At 40.5% G+C, this 18,527-nt stretch overlaps 1 protein-coding gene across 6 annotated transcripts in view; it reads left to right on the top strand.

Moving 5' to 3' along the window:
• DDX59 (DEAD-box helicase 59) overlaps nucleotides 1–18,527 on the top strand; it is an 84,919-nt gene that overhangs the window by 66,149 nt on the left and 243 nt on the right. For 3 of the 6 annotated variants that reach the window (XR_012033357.1, XR_012033356.1, XR_012033358.1), the window contains 4 exons: nucleotides 505–657; nucleotides 1,140–1,268; nucleotides 13,686–13,789; nucleotides 15,554–17,910. Coding sequence is in view for 3 of the 6 variants with exons in the window: in XM_072831341.1 (XP_072687442.1) it covers nucleotides 505–657; nucleotides 1,140–1,268; nucleotides 6,898–7,144; nucleotides 7,380–7,405 (555 nt within the window). In the remaining 3 variants the exon portion in view is untranslated. The other 3 variants (XM_072831341.1, XM_072831343.1, XM_072831342.1) reach the window with 3 other exon arrangements.

The raw sequence follows: 18,527 nt of genomic DNA, 5'->3' as shown, positions 1-18,527 counted from the left end.
CGTCTGGTGGCTCAGTCAGTTAAGCATCTGACTTGATTTTGGATCAGGTCATGATCTCAGAGTTGTGAGGTCAGCCCCACATTGGGCTCCTCACTCAGCATGGAGTCTGCTGAAGATGCTCTCTCTCTCCCTCACCCCTCCTCCAGCTCACTTTCACACACTCTCTCTCAAAAAAACAAATTAATTTTTAAAAGTATTAAGTTAAATATGGCTTGTATTTAATTATGAGCAGCATTTAAAATTTTATTTTTTTATTATTTTTTTAGCATTTAAAATTTTAAATTGCACTCAATTTAAAAAATATTTTTACAATATTAATGAAATGGAAAAATGTGAAGGGCAGTAGACTTTTGTGCTTCTGTTTGTGCATATTTTAAAGAAAACACTCATCTTAATAACGCTAGTTTTTCCTCTGTAACTAGCTAATACTAATGATTTCAGAAAAACTTCCATTGTTATTTATGTTACACAAATAATTTTAAATACGTGTTTTTCATTTTTCAGGATAAAAAACTCTTCAAGCCTCCAGTGTTAGTGTTTGTGGACTGCAAGCTGGGAGCAGATCTGTTGAGTGAGGCAGTGCAGAAAATCACAGGTCTGAAAAGTGTATCTATACATTCGGAGAAATCACAAACAGAAAGGAAAAACATATTGAAGGTTTGACATTCAGATTATCTTTTCAGGGGGTTCCCTACCGGCTGCTTCTTAAAGCAGACCTTTTTTTAAGGACTGCAAGAACTTCAGGCACGCAGTGACTATGAGCTAATTGTTCCTCTTGCTCAGGCTTCTGTGTTTTGGGAGCAATAAGCTTGTTCTCCATGGGATTATCTACTAAATAGATTACTAATTCAAAATCCACCATTTCTGAAATCAGGTCAGTTTAGACTGGAGCAGAGCAGTCATTCACCCTTGGAAAAGATTTGCCTGAGTACATTAATAGAAACAGACGGATGCAGGGGTTGGGGAGGGGAAGACTTACACTACACATGTTTCTCAGGTATTTATACTAGCAACCTTTACTTACTGAAAAGGTGCAGCAAAAACGGTATTGAAGAAAGTATTGAAAAAAAGATGTCTGAATTATACAAAACCACGTAAGCTAAATTCTGAATAATGAATTTTGTTGCTTTGTGGGGAAGGGATTACTTGAAGGAGACTACGAAGTTGTGGTGAGCACTGGAGTCCTGGGACGAGGCCTAGACTTGATCAGTGTCCGGCTGGTTGTCAATTTTGATATGCCTTCAAGCATGGATGAGTACGTGCATCAGGTAAGGAGGTTTTATTAGTTTCCACCATGAGTTTTCTTGGGCGAGGCATTGTCAATAGAATAGTAACTAAAAAGAAAGAAAAGTTTTATCATAGACCTATAAAAGCTTATTATAGTTTTGCTTTTAAAACACATATATGGATAGGGGTGCTGGTCTGGTTCAGTTGGGGGAGCATGTGACTCTTAATCTCAGAGTTGTGAGTTTGAACCCCACATTGGTGGTAGAGATTACATAGAAATAAAATCTTAAAAAATATGTATGCATGGATATAAACTAAATTTTGTTTTAAAAACCTGCATGTACTTGGCACCTGGGTGGCTCAGTGGTTGAGCACCTGCTTGGCTCAGGTCATGATCCTGGGGTTCTGGGATCAAGGCCTATATCAGGCTCCCCACAGGGAGCCTCTCTGGGTCTCTGCCCCTCTCTGGGTCTCTCATGGATAAATGAATAAAATCTTTAAAAAAGAAACAAAGCTGTGTATAACTAAAATGAGTTAAAAAGTATTGAAAATAATAACCTAAAATGTTAGTTTAAAAAGTTTTTAAATCATTGGTTTTTAGCTTATTTTTGTTTCCTTTATACTTCTCATTCAGTAAGTGTATTAAATGGCCTTCATAATCAGGATTTTTAAAAAGGGTTTGTTTTAGGTTGACATATCTGGCCAAAATAAAGTTGATCTGTTAAAGTATTTGGTTTTTTAGGAATCTTGTCTTCATCTCTTCTTCATATCCTTATTTGTTCTAGACTTTCACCTATTAAAGTTTTGTTTCTTTATTTTGCTGCCAGAGATAACAGCAGCTCTTCTTTCTAACAGAAATAGAGCATTCTCTTAGCATCGCCTTATCTCCCTGACTGCTACCTGTTTTCCTTCTCCGGCATCACTTACAGACTCTTCAAGTAAAGCCTTTCTGTCATGTTCTTAGAATTACCTCTGAATGCCACATTCACTTGGATCACCCACTGAAACACTTTTAGTGCCTTGAATGCATTGTTGCTTGTATTTTTACTTAGACTTAGTAATATAGCAGTGCCACCTCATTTACCTGTGCATCAGGGAATTGGCCATCACACAGGAGTTGATTGCTCAAATCACTGAAGTTGATCTTTCAAATTTTTAAATTTAACCATTTTGGATGGTAATTTTTTTCAAAATATTAAAATAATTACGAAGCTTCTTTGCTTCTTAAATAGAGTATGCTGATCAGAATGATTTAACTTTTTCTTGCTGCATCAAGGGCAACCCTGTGGCTCTCAGTTATTCACTGAGCAGGAGGAGGGGCGGAGGAAGAGAGAAAGAGCCTACAGCAGAGCCCAATGAGGGACTTGATCTCACAGCCCTGAGATCATGACCTGATCTGAAATCAAGAGTTGGATGCCCAACTGACTGAGCCAGCCAGATGCCCCAAAATGAAAAATAGGTCTTTGTAAAGTAGCCTTCCCGCTTTAGGAGTAGTTATGACAGTTAATGGTGCAGAAAACACAAATGCCTATTTGTACATAAACACACATGTATATGCATACCCTGTTACTCTTACTACATAAATGGGACCATATTACACCAACTGTTTATGCCCTGCTTGTTTTACTAAATCTATATTAGGCACCTTTACTTATTAGCACACATAATAGGCACCATTTTAAAAATACTAATGTATATGAAGTGCTTACCATATGGCAGGCACTGTTCTAAACTCTTTAAATGCAAAAAAATAAAAAATAAACTCTTTAAATGCTTTTACTTGTTTAATTGGTCTTGATCTATTTTCATTGCTGCATGGTCATTTACTATGTGGATTACCATAGTTTATTAAATAAATCCTTTATAATTTGATGGACAATTAGCTGTTTCCAATATTCCGTTATTAAATAACGCTGCCTGGGGCGCCTGGGTGGCTCAGTCGGTTAAACATCTGACTCTTGATCTCAGCTCGGGTCTTGATCTCAGAGTCATGCGTTCAGGCCCCACATTGGGCTCCATACTGGCATGGAGTCTACTTAAGAAATAATAATGCTGCAGTGAACATCCACCTTTACAGTTGTGCCTCTCATGCAGTATATTTGTAAGATAAATGTATAGGAGGCCTGTTAGATCAAAGGATATGTGTATTTTATTTTATTCTATTTTATTTTTTTATATTTGGTCTTTTTTTTTAGGATATGTGGATTTTATTTAATTATTTTTAATATTTATTTACTTATATTAGGTTTTGTTTATTTATTTGAGAGAGAGAGTATGAGCAGGGAGAGGAGCAGAGGGAGAGGGACAAGCAGACTCCTTACGGAGCACAAAGCCCTACCGGGGGCTTGACCTCATGACCTGAGCCAGAACCAAGAGTCAGACAGCCAACTGCTTGAACCACCCTTAGGACATGTGTTACTTTGAATTACAGTAGGTATTCCTATATGTCTACTTTTAAAGATTTATTTGTTTATGTTAGAGAGAGAACTCTCGAGCGTGAGTGGGAGAAACAGGAGAGGGAGAGAGTGGGAGAGAAGCAGACTCCCTGTGGAGCATGGGGCTTGATGATGACATAGGGCCCAGTCTTGCAACCCTGAGATTATGACCTGAGCCAAGATCAGGAGTCAGATACTTAACCAACTAAGCCACCCAGTGCCCCTGTGTGTCTGTTTTTAATTAAGGGGGGAGAGAGCTTCTAGGGAAATAATTTTGAATTTGCTAAGTCTTTTAGAGTTTGTAGACTATTGCAGTTATTTTTTTTTTAAACAGCTTATGTCTCAGTATAAAACATCTCAGAATAAATTATGTCTCAATTGATATAAATCACGTGCTATACAATTCACTTGAAAGTGTACAACTCAGTGGTTTTTATTATATTCATATACTTGTGCGACCATTACTACAGCCAATTTTAGAAAATTTTTATCATCCCAAAAAGAAGCCCCATACTTGTCCCATCAGCAGTTATTCCCTACACCTGTTACACACGTAGATCCCTTGGGCAACAGTTACTCTGTCTTTATAGATGTATCTCTTCTAGGCATTTCATATAAGTGGAATCATATGGTATGTAGTCTTCTCTGATGGTTTTTACTTATCATAATGTTTTCAACTTTCACTTGTACTGTAACATATGTCAGTACATCTTGTATTGCTACATAATATTCCATTCTAAGGATATGCCACCTTTCTTTGTTCATTGTTGCTAGCCATTTAGTGTGTTTCTACTGTTTGTTTTCTGTGGATAGTGCTGCTATGAGCACTCATGTACAGGGTTTTATGTAGACATGCATTTTCGTTTTTTTAAATCCCAGTGTAGTTAGCATATGGTGTTATGTTAGTTTCAGGTGTACAGTATAGTGATTGAGCAATTTGATGCATTACTTTTGCTCATCATGACAAATGTACTCTAAATTCCCTTCACTTATTTCACCTATCTTTCCCCTCCCCCATAACCATCAGTTTGTTCTCTGTAGTGAAGTTTTTTGTTTTTTTTTTTTTTTGGTTTGTGTCTTTTTTTCTTTGTTTTGTTTAATTCCATTCCTTAATTTCACATGGTATCTGTCTTACTCTGACTGACTTATTTCATTTAGTGTCATATTATCTAGCTCCATCCATGTTGCTGCAAATGGCAAGATTTCCTTCCTGTTTATGGTAGAGTAATATTCCATTATGTATACATACTGTATCTTCTTTATTCATTCATCTATGGATGGACACTTGGGCTGCTTCCATAGTTTGGCTACTGCAAATAATGTTGCAATAAACATAGGAGTGCATGTATCTTTTCAAATTAGTATTTCTCTGTTCTTTGGATAAATACCAAGTAGTGGAGTTACTAGATTATATGGTAATTCTACTTTTAATTTTCTGAGGAAACTCCATACTCTTTTCCACAGAGGCTGCACCAGTTTGCATTCGAACCAACAGAGCACAAGGGTTCCTTTTTCTGCACATCCTTGCCAACATTTGTTCTTATTTCTGTTGGGCATACACCTAGGAAGGAATTACTGGGTTATGTAGTAATTCTGTGTATAACATTTTGAGGAACTGATAGACTCATTTCCAATATGGCTTTATGATTTTACATTCTCATCAGCGATATAGGAGGATTCTAGTTTCTCCAAACCTTCGTTAGCACTTACATTATTTATCTTTTTAGTTGTAGCATTGCCAATGGGTGTGAAGTTACATCCCCTTGTGTGTGTGAATTTTTTTTTTTAAAGAAGTTTTTTTTCATTTCTTTCAGAGAGAGAGAGAATGGGAGGCAGGGCAGAGGGGGAAGGAGAGGGACAAGCAGACTCAGCACTGGGCTCTATCTCACAACCCTGAGATTATGACCTGAGCCAACGTCAAGAGTCCACGCTTAACCCACTGAGCCACCCAGGCACCTCTCTCCTTGTGTTTTGTTTGTTTATTTGTTTAAAGATTTTATTTTATTTATTCATGAGAGACACACACACAGAGAGAGAGGCAGAAGCAGGCAGAGGGAGAAGCAGGTTTCATGCAGGAAGCCTGATGTGGGACCTGATCCTAGCACCTCAGGATCATGTCCTGAGCCAAAGGCAGGCGCTAAACCGCTGAGCCACCCAGGCGTCCTTCTCCTTGTGTTTTTGATTTGAATTTCCCTAATGACTAATGAACATCATTTTATGTACATACTGGCCTTTTGTGTATCTTCTTTGGAGAAATGTTTGTTTAAATTATTTGCCCATTTTTTAAATTGGCTTATCCTTTATTGAGGAGTATTATTGAGTTGTAAGTTATTTATATATTCTAGAAGACCCTTACTAGATACATGATAGGCAAATATTTTCTTCCAGTATGTGAGTACAGCTATATTTTATATTAATTTTTAGTTTTATTGGAACAATTCAGTAACATAATTAAATAAAACAACATTCCTTCCCTTACCTGTTCCCAGTCTCATTCCCCAGAGAGCCATGTTTTGCTTTCTTTTTTACATTAAAAATGTCCTATATATTGGCAGCAAGTATTCTTTTAAATACTCTAAATACTGACTTTAAGTCCTACATTTCAGTTAAGAAGCAAAAATTGACCATAACTGTGTGTTTACCACCTTCTTCTGAAGAGTTTCTCAGTATATTTGGAAACAAGTAAATTTTGTTCCTTATCATGTATTTTCATCACAAATTTGTGTCCATTTAATTTTATCAAAGTGAGAAATAACTACACAAAATGAATTTGCTTAAATCTCATATTGCAAAGGCATTGAAGTACTCTAAAACAAATAGTCCTCTTGCTCTAAAAGCAGTAGCTTTTGAAAAATTTTTACCTTAACCTACCCACAGTAGGAAACATCTTCCTGTCATTACTACCCTACACACACACACACTCACACTCTCACTCACACAGCACATGCGCACACACACAAACATGCTACATAACTGAAACACAAGTTTCACAAACAGTTCCTTAGATGTGGTTGCTTTCATATTTCCTGTTTGAGCTGTTGCTTTAAAAATATGCTGGTGGCAGTCCACTAAATTGGTTTCACAAAGTACATTGAGACATACAATTCAAAAAATGCTATGTGAGTGAATGTTAATCTTAGTAAAAGCCTCTTTAAATACTGGTCTTCATTTTCTTTCAAGAGACATTAAGGTTTTATATGAACATTTTGAAAATGTCCTTTGCATTTCATTTCAGGTTGGAAGAGTGGGGAGATTAGGCCAAAATGGGACAGCAATTACGTTCATCAATAACAATTCAAAAAGACTCTTCTGGGATATTGCAAAAAGAGTGAAACCCACAGGATCCATTCTTCCCCCACAGTTATTAAATTCTCCCTACCTTCATGACCAGAAAAGAAAGGAACAACAGAAAGATAAACAGACACAGAATGATCTGGTTACAGGAGCTAATCTTATGGACATCATTAGAAAACATGATAAAAGTAATTCTCAAAAATGAACACTTTTTAATTGTGTGTTGTCAGTGAAATTTCTGTATATTATTACTGTATGATTTGAGTAAATGGAATTATACATGAAACAGAAATTTAACATAATTTAAATTTTTTAAATTATATATCAGATTTATACTGCAGTATTGTATTTATTTCCCTTTTAATTCCCATAAATTTAAGAAAATCAGAAAATGAATTGCTAAATAAAATTTTTTCTGTCTAGACAAAGCCTCAATTTTTCCTCAATAATATTCTTCGAGCTGCTGTCAGAACCAGGAACCTGCACAGTGAGGAATCAGACTCAGAATGGTGATGCTTTTGTTTAGTGTCCCCAGTGCACTGTGAGCACATTGGCACTTGGATTATTGTTGAATCTATTAAGGTTAGGAAGAAAGTGAAGAATGGAAACCGGAAAAAATGGTCGGTGCTTCTTTTCAAAGATAACTGTGAAATATTTTATTCTGATTGTTTTCCCTTCATCTTGGTAAATATAAGTTTGCATTATATTTACTGGGGGCTGCTTATCAAAATCACCCAAGTCATGTTAATATTGCTACTTGTCGTTTTATGTTAATTTCCACTTGCTAACTCAATTAATATTAAATACTTAGAAGAAAGGATAGATGTTTTGCTTTGATACATCAGTACTTTCATTTCTTTGAAAACTTGGTATCAGTTTACTTGCAGGATTTAGATAGGGTGTTACATAAACGTTGGCACTTAAGCTTTGTATCCTAAACATCCTCCTCAAAGGGATGTGGCGAGATTTATCCAACTAACTAGAGTCCCTATATAGGTAGTTTCTTAATGTCTCCACCCAAAGGAAAGCACTGAAGAATTTCCCTAATGAATATGAACTCTCAAGACTCTGGCTCTCTCCACCCTGCTTTTATGTTTGCTAACTGTTTAGCCAGCCATTAAGGTCCCAGAGCGTGGCAGCAGAGGTGCATTGAAGTAAGCATTCGCACGATGCTCAACATGTAAAAGAGGCCTTAAAAGTGTTGGTAATGCTCGCTAGAGAAAAGGTACTTTTTCACTAGACTCAAATTTGTGTATGAATAAAAGCAGTATAGGGATCCCTGGGTGGCGCAGCGGTTTGGCGCCTGCCTTTGGCCCAGGGCGTGATCCTGGAGACCCGGGATCGAATCCCACATAGGGCTCCCGGTGCTTGGAGCCTGCTTCTCCCTCTGCCTATGTCTCTGCCCCTCTCTCTCTCTCTCTCTGTGACTATCATAAAAAATAAAAATAAATAAATAAAAAATAAAAAAAAAGCAGTATAGTTATAACAGGATTTTGCAAATCAGCATTTTTAGAAAACTACATATTTTTTAAAAATCTTTATTGGATTTCTTAAGCCATCACCAATGGGCACTAATAAATTTCTTTAAAAAATCATCTCGGGATCCCTGGGTGGCCCAGCGGTTTGGCGCCTGCCTTTGGCCCAGGGCGCGATCCTGGAGACCCAGGATCGAATCCCACGTCGGGCTCCCGGTGCATGGAGCCTGCTTCTCCCTCTGCCTGTGTCTCTGCCTCTCTCTCTCTCTGTGTGACTATCATAAATATAAAAAAATAAAATAAAATAAAATATAAAAAATCATCTCTATGCCAAACATGGAGCTTGACCTCATGGCACTTCACGGCCCCAAGATCAAGAGTTTCATGCTCTATCGACTGGGCTGGCCAGGCACCCCTAGGAGATGTATTTAAACAAAAATAGGTAGTAGTGGGCTATAATGTAACCCCAGTCGTCAGCTTAATTTGCTGGCCGTCTGGCTTCTGTTCCCACCACTGCTCACGGGGCCTTTGGTTGCCTTCTTACAGCCCTATATCCGCCTTCCCCGAAACTTTATTACTGCATCAGGCATCACTGCCCCCCCCCTTTGAAATTCTCACTTCCTTGAGACAACAGGTGAATGAGACAGCGGGGGTGGGGAAAGAGCCCCAAACTTAGAGGCTCATCATGAGGAATAAATCAGAGCATCTTTTTTAAAAGCCACAGTTTTGCGGGGCTACACAACATCTTCCCAAAGAACATTACCACATAGTTAAACCAGAACTCAGACCGATTAATTTACTTTTATAAATCTAAGTTGGATCCATGAACTGTCACATTTTTCTGATAAAATTATACTTTTTTTTTGGCAGGCTGTATGTTATTCAGCTTGTGCCCTTCTGTGGAATTAATATCAACACAACTCTTACTGCCTTGTGACATTTTCTGCTCACCATGATCAACACAGAGCTTGCCCCGTAAGTGTAGGTAGACATGGTACAAGAGGTGACGTGTCATTCAAGGTGACTTTCCTGGCAGCCAGCCAAAAGTAAACTGACTCCAGACAGATAGGACTGTTTTGTTGGCTCCAAGGCACACTTAGAATGACCCCACCAACTGTAGGGCCCCAGTATGAAAACCGACCAATAGTAATTAAGCTAACACAGTTCCCTTGTTCTGCTAAATTACTGTGAGGACCTATGTTACGGTTCTATTTTATAATGTATGGCACCTGTGGTGTTAATGTGACAGAATTACAAATAAAGTATATAAGACAGATGTTTACAAATAGTAATTCATAAAATCTTTACAAAGAATTTTAAAACTTGAATTTTAGCTTTCTGAGGAATTTATATGTCATCTTTATTTTTCTCATTTCATCTCATAAAGGTGAAAATGTAATAAAACTGTAGATAACTGGGTTCTAGTTACAGCTCCACAATTGTGTTTTGTTTTTGTTTTTCTTAATTAGGGGAAATTCATTACTGTCTCTTAATTTTTACCTTTGCTCATTGGTAAAATGAGAGGGTTCTCTTTAAACTTCTCTGAGGTCTTCTCAAATGTATATTTTCTGTGCTCACTTTTCTTTTTTATTAATCTCTACACCCGACATGGGGCTTGAACCTACAACCCCGAGAGCAAGAGTTGCATTCTTCACCAACTGATCCAGCCAGGTGGCCCAGCACTTCAGACTTAAAAGTCTCTCTCTGTCTCCGTATCTGGAATATGCGTTGGAATAATTTGGGGTGAGGAGTTCGCTAAGAGCTGATCATTATTGAAGCCAGGTGATGCTGGGTACATGGGAGTTCATTACTGTTCGGTCTATGTTGGGTATATTTGAAGTATTCCATAGTTAAAACCTATATATACAGATATACACACAAATATATACCTATTTTGTACATATACAAAATTCCCAATCCTATCCTTCAATTTATGCCTTCGTTACATACCTTCAACTTTCCACCTCCACCAAATCTTTGGCTCAAAATAAGCCTGTCTAGAGCCAAATATATCAGCTTCCTGACAAAAAAGTCCAATTCCTTCCTTCCAACTTCCCCATTGCCCATGTGCGACTACGTCCAAGTCATGCTCAGAATCGTGGTATCATCATTGACTCACCTCTCTCCCTCTCTGCTTAGTCACCAAGTCCTATCTGTTTTTCTTTCAAAATGCCCACATTTTTATACCTGCCACAGGAGGCTAGAGCTCCATCACCCAAAATCGAAATTTCACTAGAGCCTCCGAACCGGCCCTTCTAATTCCCAGCCTCCCCACCCCCCCACCCCGGGCCACTCAGTGTTCCTCCAGGCCAGAGCAGGAACATTTGTTTGGAGTATAATTTCAGAGACCTTCAGCCGTTTCCTGTTGACGGCAACCTCAATGCTGAGCTCTTCTGGCTGGTGTCCGAATCCCTCCTCCTTCTGAGTCCCCTCGACAGCTTTCTTCCCGCTGTTCCCAAGCCCGAGCCATCTGCTGTGGCTTTCTCTGCCTTTCAGAACAGTACCGAACACTATTGCCCAAAGCAGAAGCAGTTCCTCCGAACTTCCGTGACCACATTCACAGAACCCATAATGAGCTGCTGGCAGCCGCACTGGTGTGTCACTGGCCGGGCTTTCAATCACCCGACACAACTCAAGGAAAGCAAAGAATCTGCTAATGGAGGAACAATTTTAATTAGGGAGGGAATGTTCGTTCCACTTTTTTTTTTTTTTTTTTGAATCCTGATGATAGTTTCATTGGAATTCTAGAGAAACTGAAGTGCTTGAAATCAGGTAATAATAGTAAAGGGAATTGTGAAACTAGGGCAGCACTTTAGAACCGACAGAGCTGCTCCAACATAGGAGTTAGATGACCGAGTACATTTTATTAAATGTGCTTTAGACACAGGAAATTGGGTCTTATTTGTTTATTTATTTTTAAAGCTTATTTATTTGAGAGAGAGAGAGAGCATGTAACTGTGCAGGGCAGAGGGAGAGGGAATCCTGAAGCAGACTCCCCACTGAGCACACAGCCTTATGGGGAAGGGGGGCTTGATCCCAGGACCCTGAGATCATGACCTGAGCCGAAATCAAGAGTCGGAGGCTTAATTGAGCCATCCAGGTACCTCAAGGGCATTTTTAAACAACTGTTATGATTTTTTTTTTAACTGTTATGATTTTTAAAACATTTCACACAGAAGAGTTTATGACTTCTGTGAATGTAAAAATATAAACCAGAAAATTCCTAATTGAACATAACATTTTACAGAAAATATACACAGCACACGGGAAGTATTAGGAAAGCAGATGCAATAGCCCACCAGGAGGAGAGAGCTGGGGCTGTATCTTTTTAAAATAGAGTACAGATTTCATATTTACAGGTAAATGGTTACTCAATTTCCTTTAAATTCCTTTGGATTTGGGGGTGGGTGGTAGGGAAGTGTGGATTTAGTGTGAATGTTTTATAAGCAATACATTTCAATTTTACTTTATGAGGAAAGATGGCATTGTGTTAAGAAATAAAATGGTTTGTATATTTGAACTCTCACTAATAGATATGAAATAGTACACATAAAATTATAATTCCTTCGGGGGCACCTGGGTGGCTCAGATGGTAAAGCATCTGCCTTTGGCTCGGGTCAGGATTTCCAGACCCTGGGATCGAGCTCCATGTTGAGCCCCACATCAGGCTCCCTGCTCAGCAGGGAGTCTGCTTCTCCCTCTCCCTCTGCCTCTCCCCCTGCTCATGCTCTCTCTGTCTCAATTGAATAAATAAAATCTTTTAAGAAAAGTATAATTCATTCAAATTGCTAGAAAATTATAATAATTTAGCTTATGCTGTTGGAGAGGTGTTATTGAATGGGGATGCCTTTGGACTTTTTTTGAAGATAAGAGATCATTGTAAATGATTCAAGGAAAATGTATATGGGCTTTAAGGAAATACCCAGACTAAAGGTGTCCTGGGCACATCAGTCCAGGGACTGAGGAGTCCATCAAGGACCCAAGGTAAAGGAGAAATAGCTTGACTGTTTCTACCATCCTCTCTTGCGTTCATTTTGTGCTGGGGATGATATGATATTGGGATCTGACTGCTTTGTTGTATACTTTAAAAAAATCTATAGAATGGGATTCTCAGGATTTCAATTTTTTTATGTGTGACTGAAGCTTCCAAAGCTTTTCTTTTTTTTTTTTTTAAGATTTATTTATTTATTTATGATAGAGAGAGAGAGAGGCAGAGACACAGGCAGAGGGAGAAGCAGGCTCCATGCAGGGAGTCCAATGTGGGACTCGATCTGGGGACTCCAGGATCACGCCCCGGGCCAAAGGCAGGTGCCAAACCGCTGAGCCACCCGGGGATCCCCCCAAAGCTTTTCTTGATTAAGCTTTCTTTGGGTGTGGTTTTGTTCTTACACACATAGTATTTATTCTCAAGTAACTAAGTTATTATCTTCATTCTGTTTTGCAAAAAAACTGCTTTTTCCAGTTTTATTAAAAAACTAAAGGCCCTGGTAGCCTTTGTGAGGCTAATGAACCCAAATCAATTTACAGTTCTTAAAAAATGCAAATACAAAATCAGCTTGATAACCTGCTTATGATGACTATTTTTTTCTAATACCAAAACATGGACACAATCTTTCTTTTTTTAAAGATTTTTTATTTATTCATGAGAGACACAGAGAGAGAGAGAGTCAGGGACACAGGCAGAGGGAGAAGCAGGCTCCATGGAGGGAGCCTGATGCGGGACTCGATCCTGGGTCTCTGGGATCATGCCTTGAACTGAAGGAGTCACTACACCACTGAGCTACCAGGGCAGCCCTTATAGAAGATTTTGTTTCCTAATGTATAAATGCATTTGTATGGTCAGTCTTGCACAGGTTTAAAATCAATCATATTGGGGCGCCTGGGTGGTTCAGTGGTTAAGCATCTGCTTTTGGCTCAGGGTGTGATCCTGGAGTCCTGGGATCGAGTCCCACATTGGGCTCCCTGCATGGAGCCTGCTTCTCCCTCTGCCTGTGTCCCTGCCTCTCTCTCTCATTGTGTCTCTCATGAATAAATAAATAAAATCTTTAAAATTAATAAATAAAAATAAAATCAATCATATTAATTACACATTTATTAAATTGCCAGAAATCCAGGCCATATCATTGCTGCATAGCACCTTGTTGATAGACTATGATGGTGACATTTTATGATATGATAATATGAGATTTACGTGAGCCGGAAATGCTGATAACTGGAGGGTTTTAGTTGATTGATTTTTTTTTTTTTTTTTTAGCCTTTACAAAAGCCAAGCAGGATGGACAAACAGAAGCAAATTCATAAGGCTGCTGGGCAGCATAACTACATGAACGGTGCCCCCTTGAGTTGTGCAAGGTCGCTGTGAGTTTTAGAGTGTTTATGACAACTGGTGAAGTGAATGGTTGGGTGAGCAGTGAAGCCCCACATGGTTTGGCGTATTGGGTAGCAATGCACTGGCTAGGAGCTAGGGATCCTGGTGGCTTCTCTGAGCTCCTTGGATACGGGGCTGTATGGGCTTACCGTTTAGTATTCAGGGCGCGTCCCGGCATGCTGAACACAGCACAGAGCACTGGTGATTCCCTGCAGCTGGTGGGGGGTATGGGTATGTGTGCAAGGGCAGACATTATTTGACAATAACAAAGGAGAACAAATTTATCATGATCTGATGAGCATCAAGGCTTGGCTTTGTGTTCATTATGTTTCTGTGTCATGGAAGAGAGCAGAATCCCCACAAGTAGACCCAAAGGTAGTGTTTTACTTGGTCAAAAGAGCAGGATAGTAGCCACTTAGTGTCAAATTTTATGCTGTGAGGGAGAAACACTATTTCATTGTCTATTGCATTTAAAATAAACATGGCAGGGGCACATGGTGGCTCAGTCAGTTGAGGGTCTGACTCTTGATTTTGGGGTGGGGGTGATCTCGGGGTTGGGAGGTTGGGCCCCAGATGGTGCTCTGCACTCGGCGGGAGGCTGCTCAAGATTCTTTCTCTTTGTCCCCCTGGCACCCGCCCTCCTCACGCCTGCTCTCTCTCTCTCTTTCTCAAATAAATAAATAAATAAATATATCTTTAAGAATGATTAAATAAAAATAAATGTGCCAAAAAGAAAAAAAATTGCAATTATGAGAATCGATCTGTGAATTCAATAAAATTGATAATAACAGCCAATAACTGTCAATTAAGTATTTAGGTGCCCAGTTTCTAAGCTTTTAATAATAGGAAATGAAACCAAGGATACAATTATTTTTTTGAGTGCTGTAGTCACTGAAAGCAGAGGTGAGTGAAGACATACATAATCAGTTCAAGAAAGGGAAGAAACAAATCAAAAAAGAATCACTGATATTCTTACTGATTGATTTTTCTTACTAACACTGGTAGGGAGGGAAAAACATATAAGCCTCAATGGAGCTGTCATGGACTGCAGGAGGTTGAGGTAATATTACTCTCTTAAACAGGCTCTGGTTCTCATCACAAGGTAAAGCAACTGGAGGTGCAAATGATTAAATTACTTCTAAGATAATAGACTTAGAATTATTCTCTAACTAGATAAATAGGCACTGTTTCTCTGAGGAATAACAAGGAACTATTGTTAGATTAAAATTATTTAGTGATTCTTTAAGGAACAAAATAACCACATGAACTTTTAAACTGTTTAATGGAGGCAATGAGTAATGCTACTCTAGCATTTCCTGTATATCAGGCGGTATTCTACTTTGGATGATTAACTCATTTAATCCTCACAAGTGTCCTATGAAGTAAGTACTTTAAAAAAAAAAAAAAAAGAAATACTCTTCATGCCCAGCGTGGAGTCCAGTGCAGGGCTCGAACTCACAACCCTGAGATCAAGGCTTTAGCTGAGATCAAGAGTTAGACACTCAGCTGACTGAGCTACCCAGGTGCCCAGGTACTATTTTTTTAATCAATATTTTATAGATGTTCAGGGGGGTGACCTAAAATTCCCAAGGTAAGTGGCAAAGTCAGGACTCAAACCCAGACAGTCAGGATCTAGCATTTCTGTGCAGAGCCAACATCCCTGCGCTGAGTTTCGGTACAGAATGGAGGACAAGTCCATTCCTCCGTGCCCTATCCTATTTCTTCTCAAAGCAGGAACCATATCCTCTATTTAGAAACAAAACATTTGGAGCCAGAGAGACCACCTCCTTGACCGCTTCTTGTTTCCCTGCCGGTTCCTCCAGAGAGGGAAAGTGTGAATATCCATGGCCTGCTGGAGGGCCAGGACCAGAGCCCAAGCCTTTGGATTTCTTCCATTTCTTCCATGACATCACTTTGCAGACTTTATTGGTCCCCAAAGTCCCTAGAACAGTGCTGTGCTATATTCTCAGTGAATGCTTAGGCAAGTATGTATAGAGCCTATGACTTAACATAAAACATATAAAATCTATTAATACATTATTTTTTTTATTAATACATTATTAAAACATAAAATAACTCAATACAAAAACACTGTACCAACTTTTTGTATTTCTGCTCCTTATTTATTTTTAATTTTATTTTTTTTACTCCTTTTTAAAAAACGATGGATATGTGATCATTAAAAGGAATGTTGAATTCTATCCATAAAATTTGGCAGTTTATGGAGAGCATCCATAAAACTGAGTAACTGTCATGTAAAAATAGAAAAAAATAGGGAAATCATTTTTAGTATTCATACTGTGCTTTACAGTTTCAAAACTCTTCCTTATTTATTAATGCTTATAAACAAATTATATATATATTACATATATATTTTAGAGAGGGAGTGGAAGAAAGGCAGATGGAGAGGGAGAGAGAATCTTAAGCAGGCTCCACACCCAGTGCGGGAGCTGACCTGGGGCTCAGTCTCATGACCCTGAGATCATGACCTTAGCCAAAATTAAAAGGTTGATGCTTAACTGACTGAGTCACCCAGATGCTCATATTATTTTAATGTATACTGCTCTCTGGGTTGATTTTTTTTTTTCTCCTAAAATATCAGGGAAAGAATAATAGCAGAAACTTGATCTGGGTTCTCTAGTTTACTTGTTGATATATAACTCAGAAATCTGTGAAAATTAATTTCTCAGTTGTGGTAGATTAGATTGCAAATAGCCATTTCTCTCCCCCTTCATCTCTTCGGGTGGGGGATATACCTTCTGCCCTCCTGGCTCTGGGCTTGGCTCTGTGACTTACGTTGGCCCCTGGAACGAGAGGATATTTGACAGGAGCAGAGATTTTAAACGAGCTCGCATGGTTTGGCATGCCCTCTTGTGATCCTGCCACTGACCGTGAGAGGCATCCCAGCGAGCCCCTGCCCTTCCACCTATTCCCTGAAGGAGAGGCACAAGGACTAGACCTGGTTCTCACCAGCTCCCTGCTCAGCAGAGAGGCAGTCTCCAAAATTTCAGTGGCTAGAATTTTCGAGTCCACCTCTCCCCTTGTTTCTGCACTCTCTCTCTCTCTCTCAAATAAATAAAATCTTGTCTTAATAAAAGGAAATCACATTTACTAACAACCTACCATATGCCAACTGTTTCATATTCATTGACTGCAATTATTATTATTTTTTAAAGATTTATTTATTAATGAGAGACGCAGAGAGAGAGGGGCAGAGGGAGAAGCAGGCTCCCTGTAGGGAGCACAATGCAGAATTCGATCCCAGGACCTCAGGGTCACGTCCTGAGCCGAAGGCAGACGCTCAACCACTGAGCCATCAGGTGTCCCTATTTTTTCCCCTATTTTTAAAAAAGATTTATTTACTTATTTATTTGGAGGAGAGAGAGAGAGAGGGCGCACAAGTGGGAGGGGCAGAGGGAGAGGAAGAGAATCCAAGCAGACTCCAGGCTGAGCACGGAGCTGGACGCGGGCTGGATCCCTCAACACGGAGATCAGGCCCTGAGCCCAAACCAAGAGTTGGACACAGCCCACTGCGGCACCCGGCGCCCCGGCTGACCACACGGTCCTTAGGGCGACGCCACGTGGCGGGAACTATTGTTACGGGGCAGTAAGCAGCTCCTCCAGGATCACCGAGCCGAGCAGGAGGGCTGGAGGGAAGCCCAGCTCCACGCGACGGAGACCCGCGCCCTCTGCTCACTGCCACGTGTTACTCACGACTTTTTTTTTTTTAATTTTTTTATTTATTTATGATAGTCACAGAGAGAGAGAGAGAGAGAGAGAGAGAGAGAGAGAGAGGCAGAGACACAGGCAGAGGGAGAAGCAGGCTCCATGCACCGGGAGCCCGACGTGGGATTCGATCCCGGGTCTCCAGGATCGCGCCCTGGGCCAAAGGCAGGCGCCAAACCGCTGCGCCACCCAGGGGTCCCTACCCACGACTTTTAAAATCACAGGCTCAGAATGAGAATATTTCAAACGGTTCGTGGCGCCCTGAGACAGGCTGGAATTCAGACCCCAGCAGCTACATCTGAGGAGATAACATGTTAATGGATGTTACTAAAAACCAAACGTCTGGAAGGATTGTTTCCAAGCTCCTAGAAACGTGGAGCTAAAGGTTTGTTCTATTCTGTAACGTCTCGGGCAGCCCCGGTGGCGCAGCGGTTTAGCGCCGCCTGCAGCCCGGGGCGTGATCCTGGAGACCCGGGATCGAGTCCCACGTCGGGCTCCCGGTGCATGGAGCCTGCTTCTCCCTCTGCCTGTGTCTCTGCCTCTCTCTCTCTGTCTCTATGAGTAAATAAATAAGATCTTAAAAAAAAAAAAAAATCTGTGCCTGTTCCCGCAACGGCCCGGCTGGGGGCACAGTCGGGGCAGGCACCCCAATCCCGTGGGGGGGCCAGCAGCCCGGAGCGGGTGCTCCTGGCTGCTGCTGGCTACTTGGGCGGCGGGGTGGAGGGCGGCTGGGAGCCAGAGCCAACTGCCCCCTTGTCCTCGGTACAGCCAGTGGGAGACGAGGCCCCACTGCCCGGGCCTGGCCCCCCGGGACACAGTCCCCGAAGGAGGGGAGGCCGGGCGGCAGGCACCCTGGCTTTCTCGGAGCTGTGCCCATTGCCCCCCACCTCCTGACACCCTGGCCCTGACACCCTGGCCCGTGGGTGGGAAGCAAAGGTCACCTCGCGCCCACCTCTCCTTGCGGCCGCTTCTGGCCTGCTGTTGCCTAATGGCCCGTGCCCC

The sequence above is a fragment of the Canis lupus genome, chromosome 6 (genome assembly GCF_048164855.1).
Source record: "Canis lupus baileyi chromosome 6, mCanLup2.hap1, whole genome shotgun sequence".
Taxonomy (NCBI): domain Eukaryota; kingdom Metazoa; phylum Chordata; class Mammalia; order Carnivora; family Canidae; genus Canis; species Canis lupus.
Note: the sequence above shows the minus strand (reverse complement) of the source record. Positions and strands in the feature narration are given on the sequence as shown.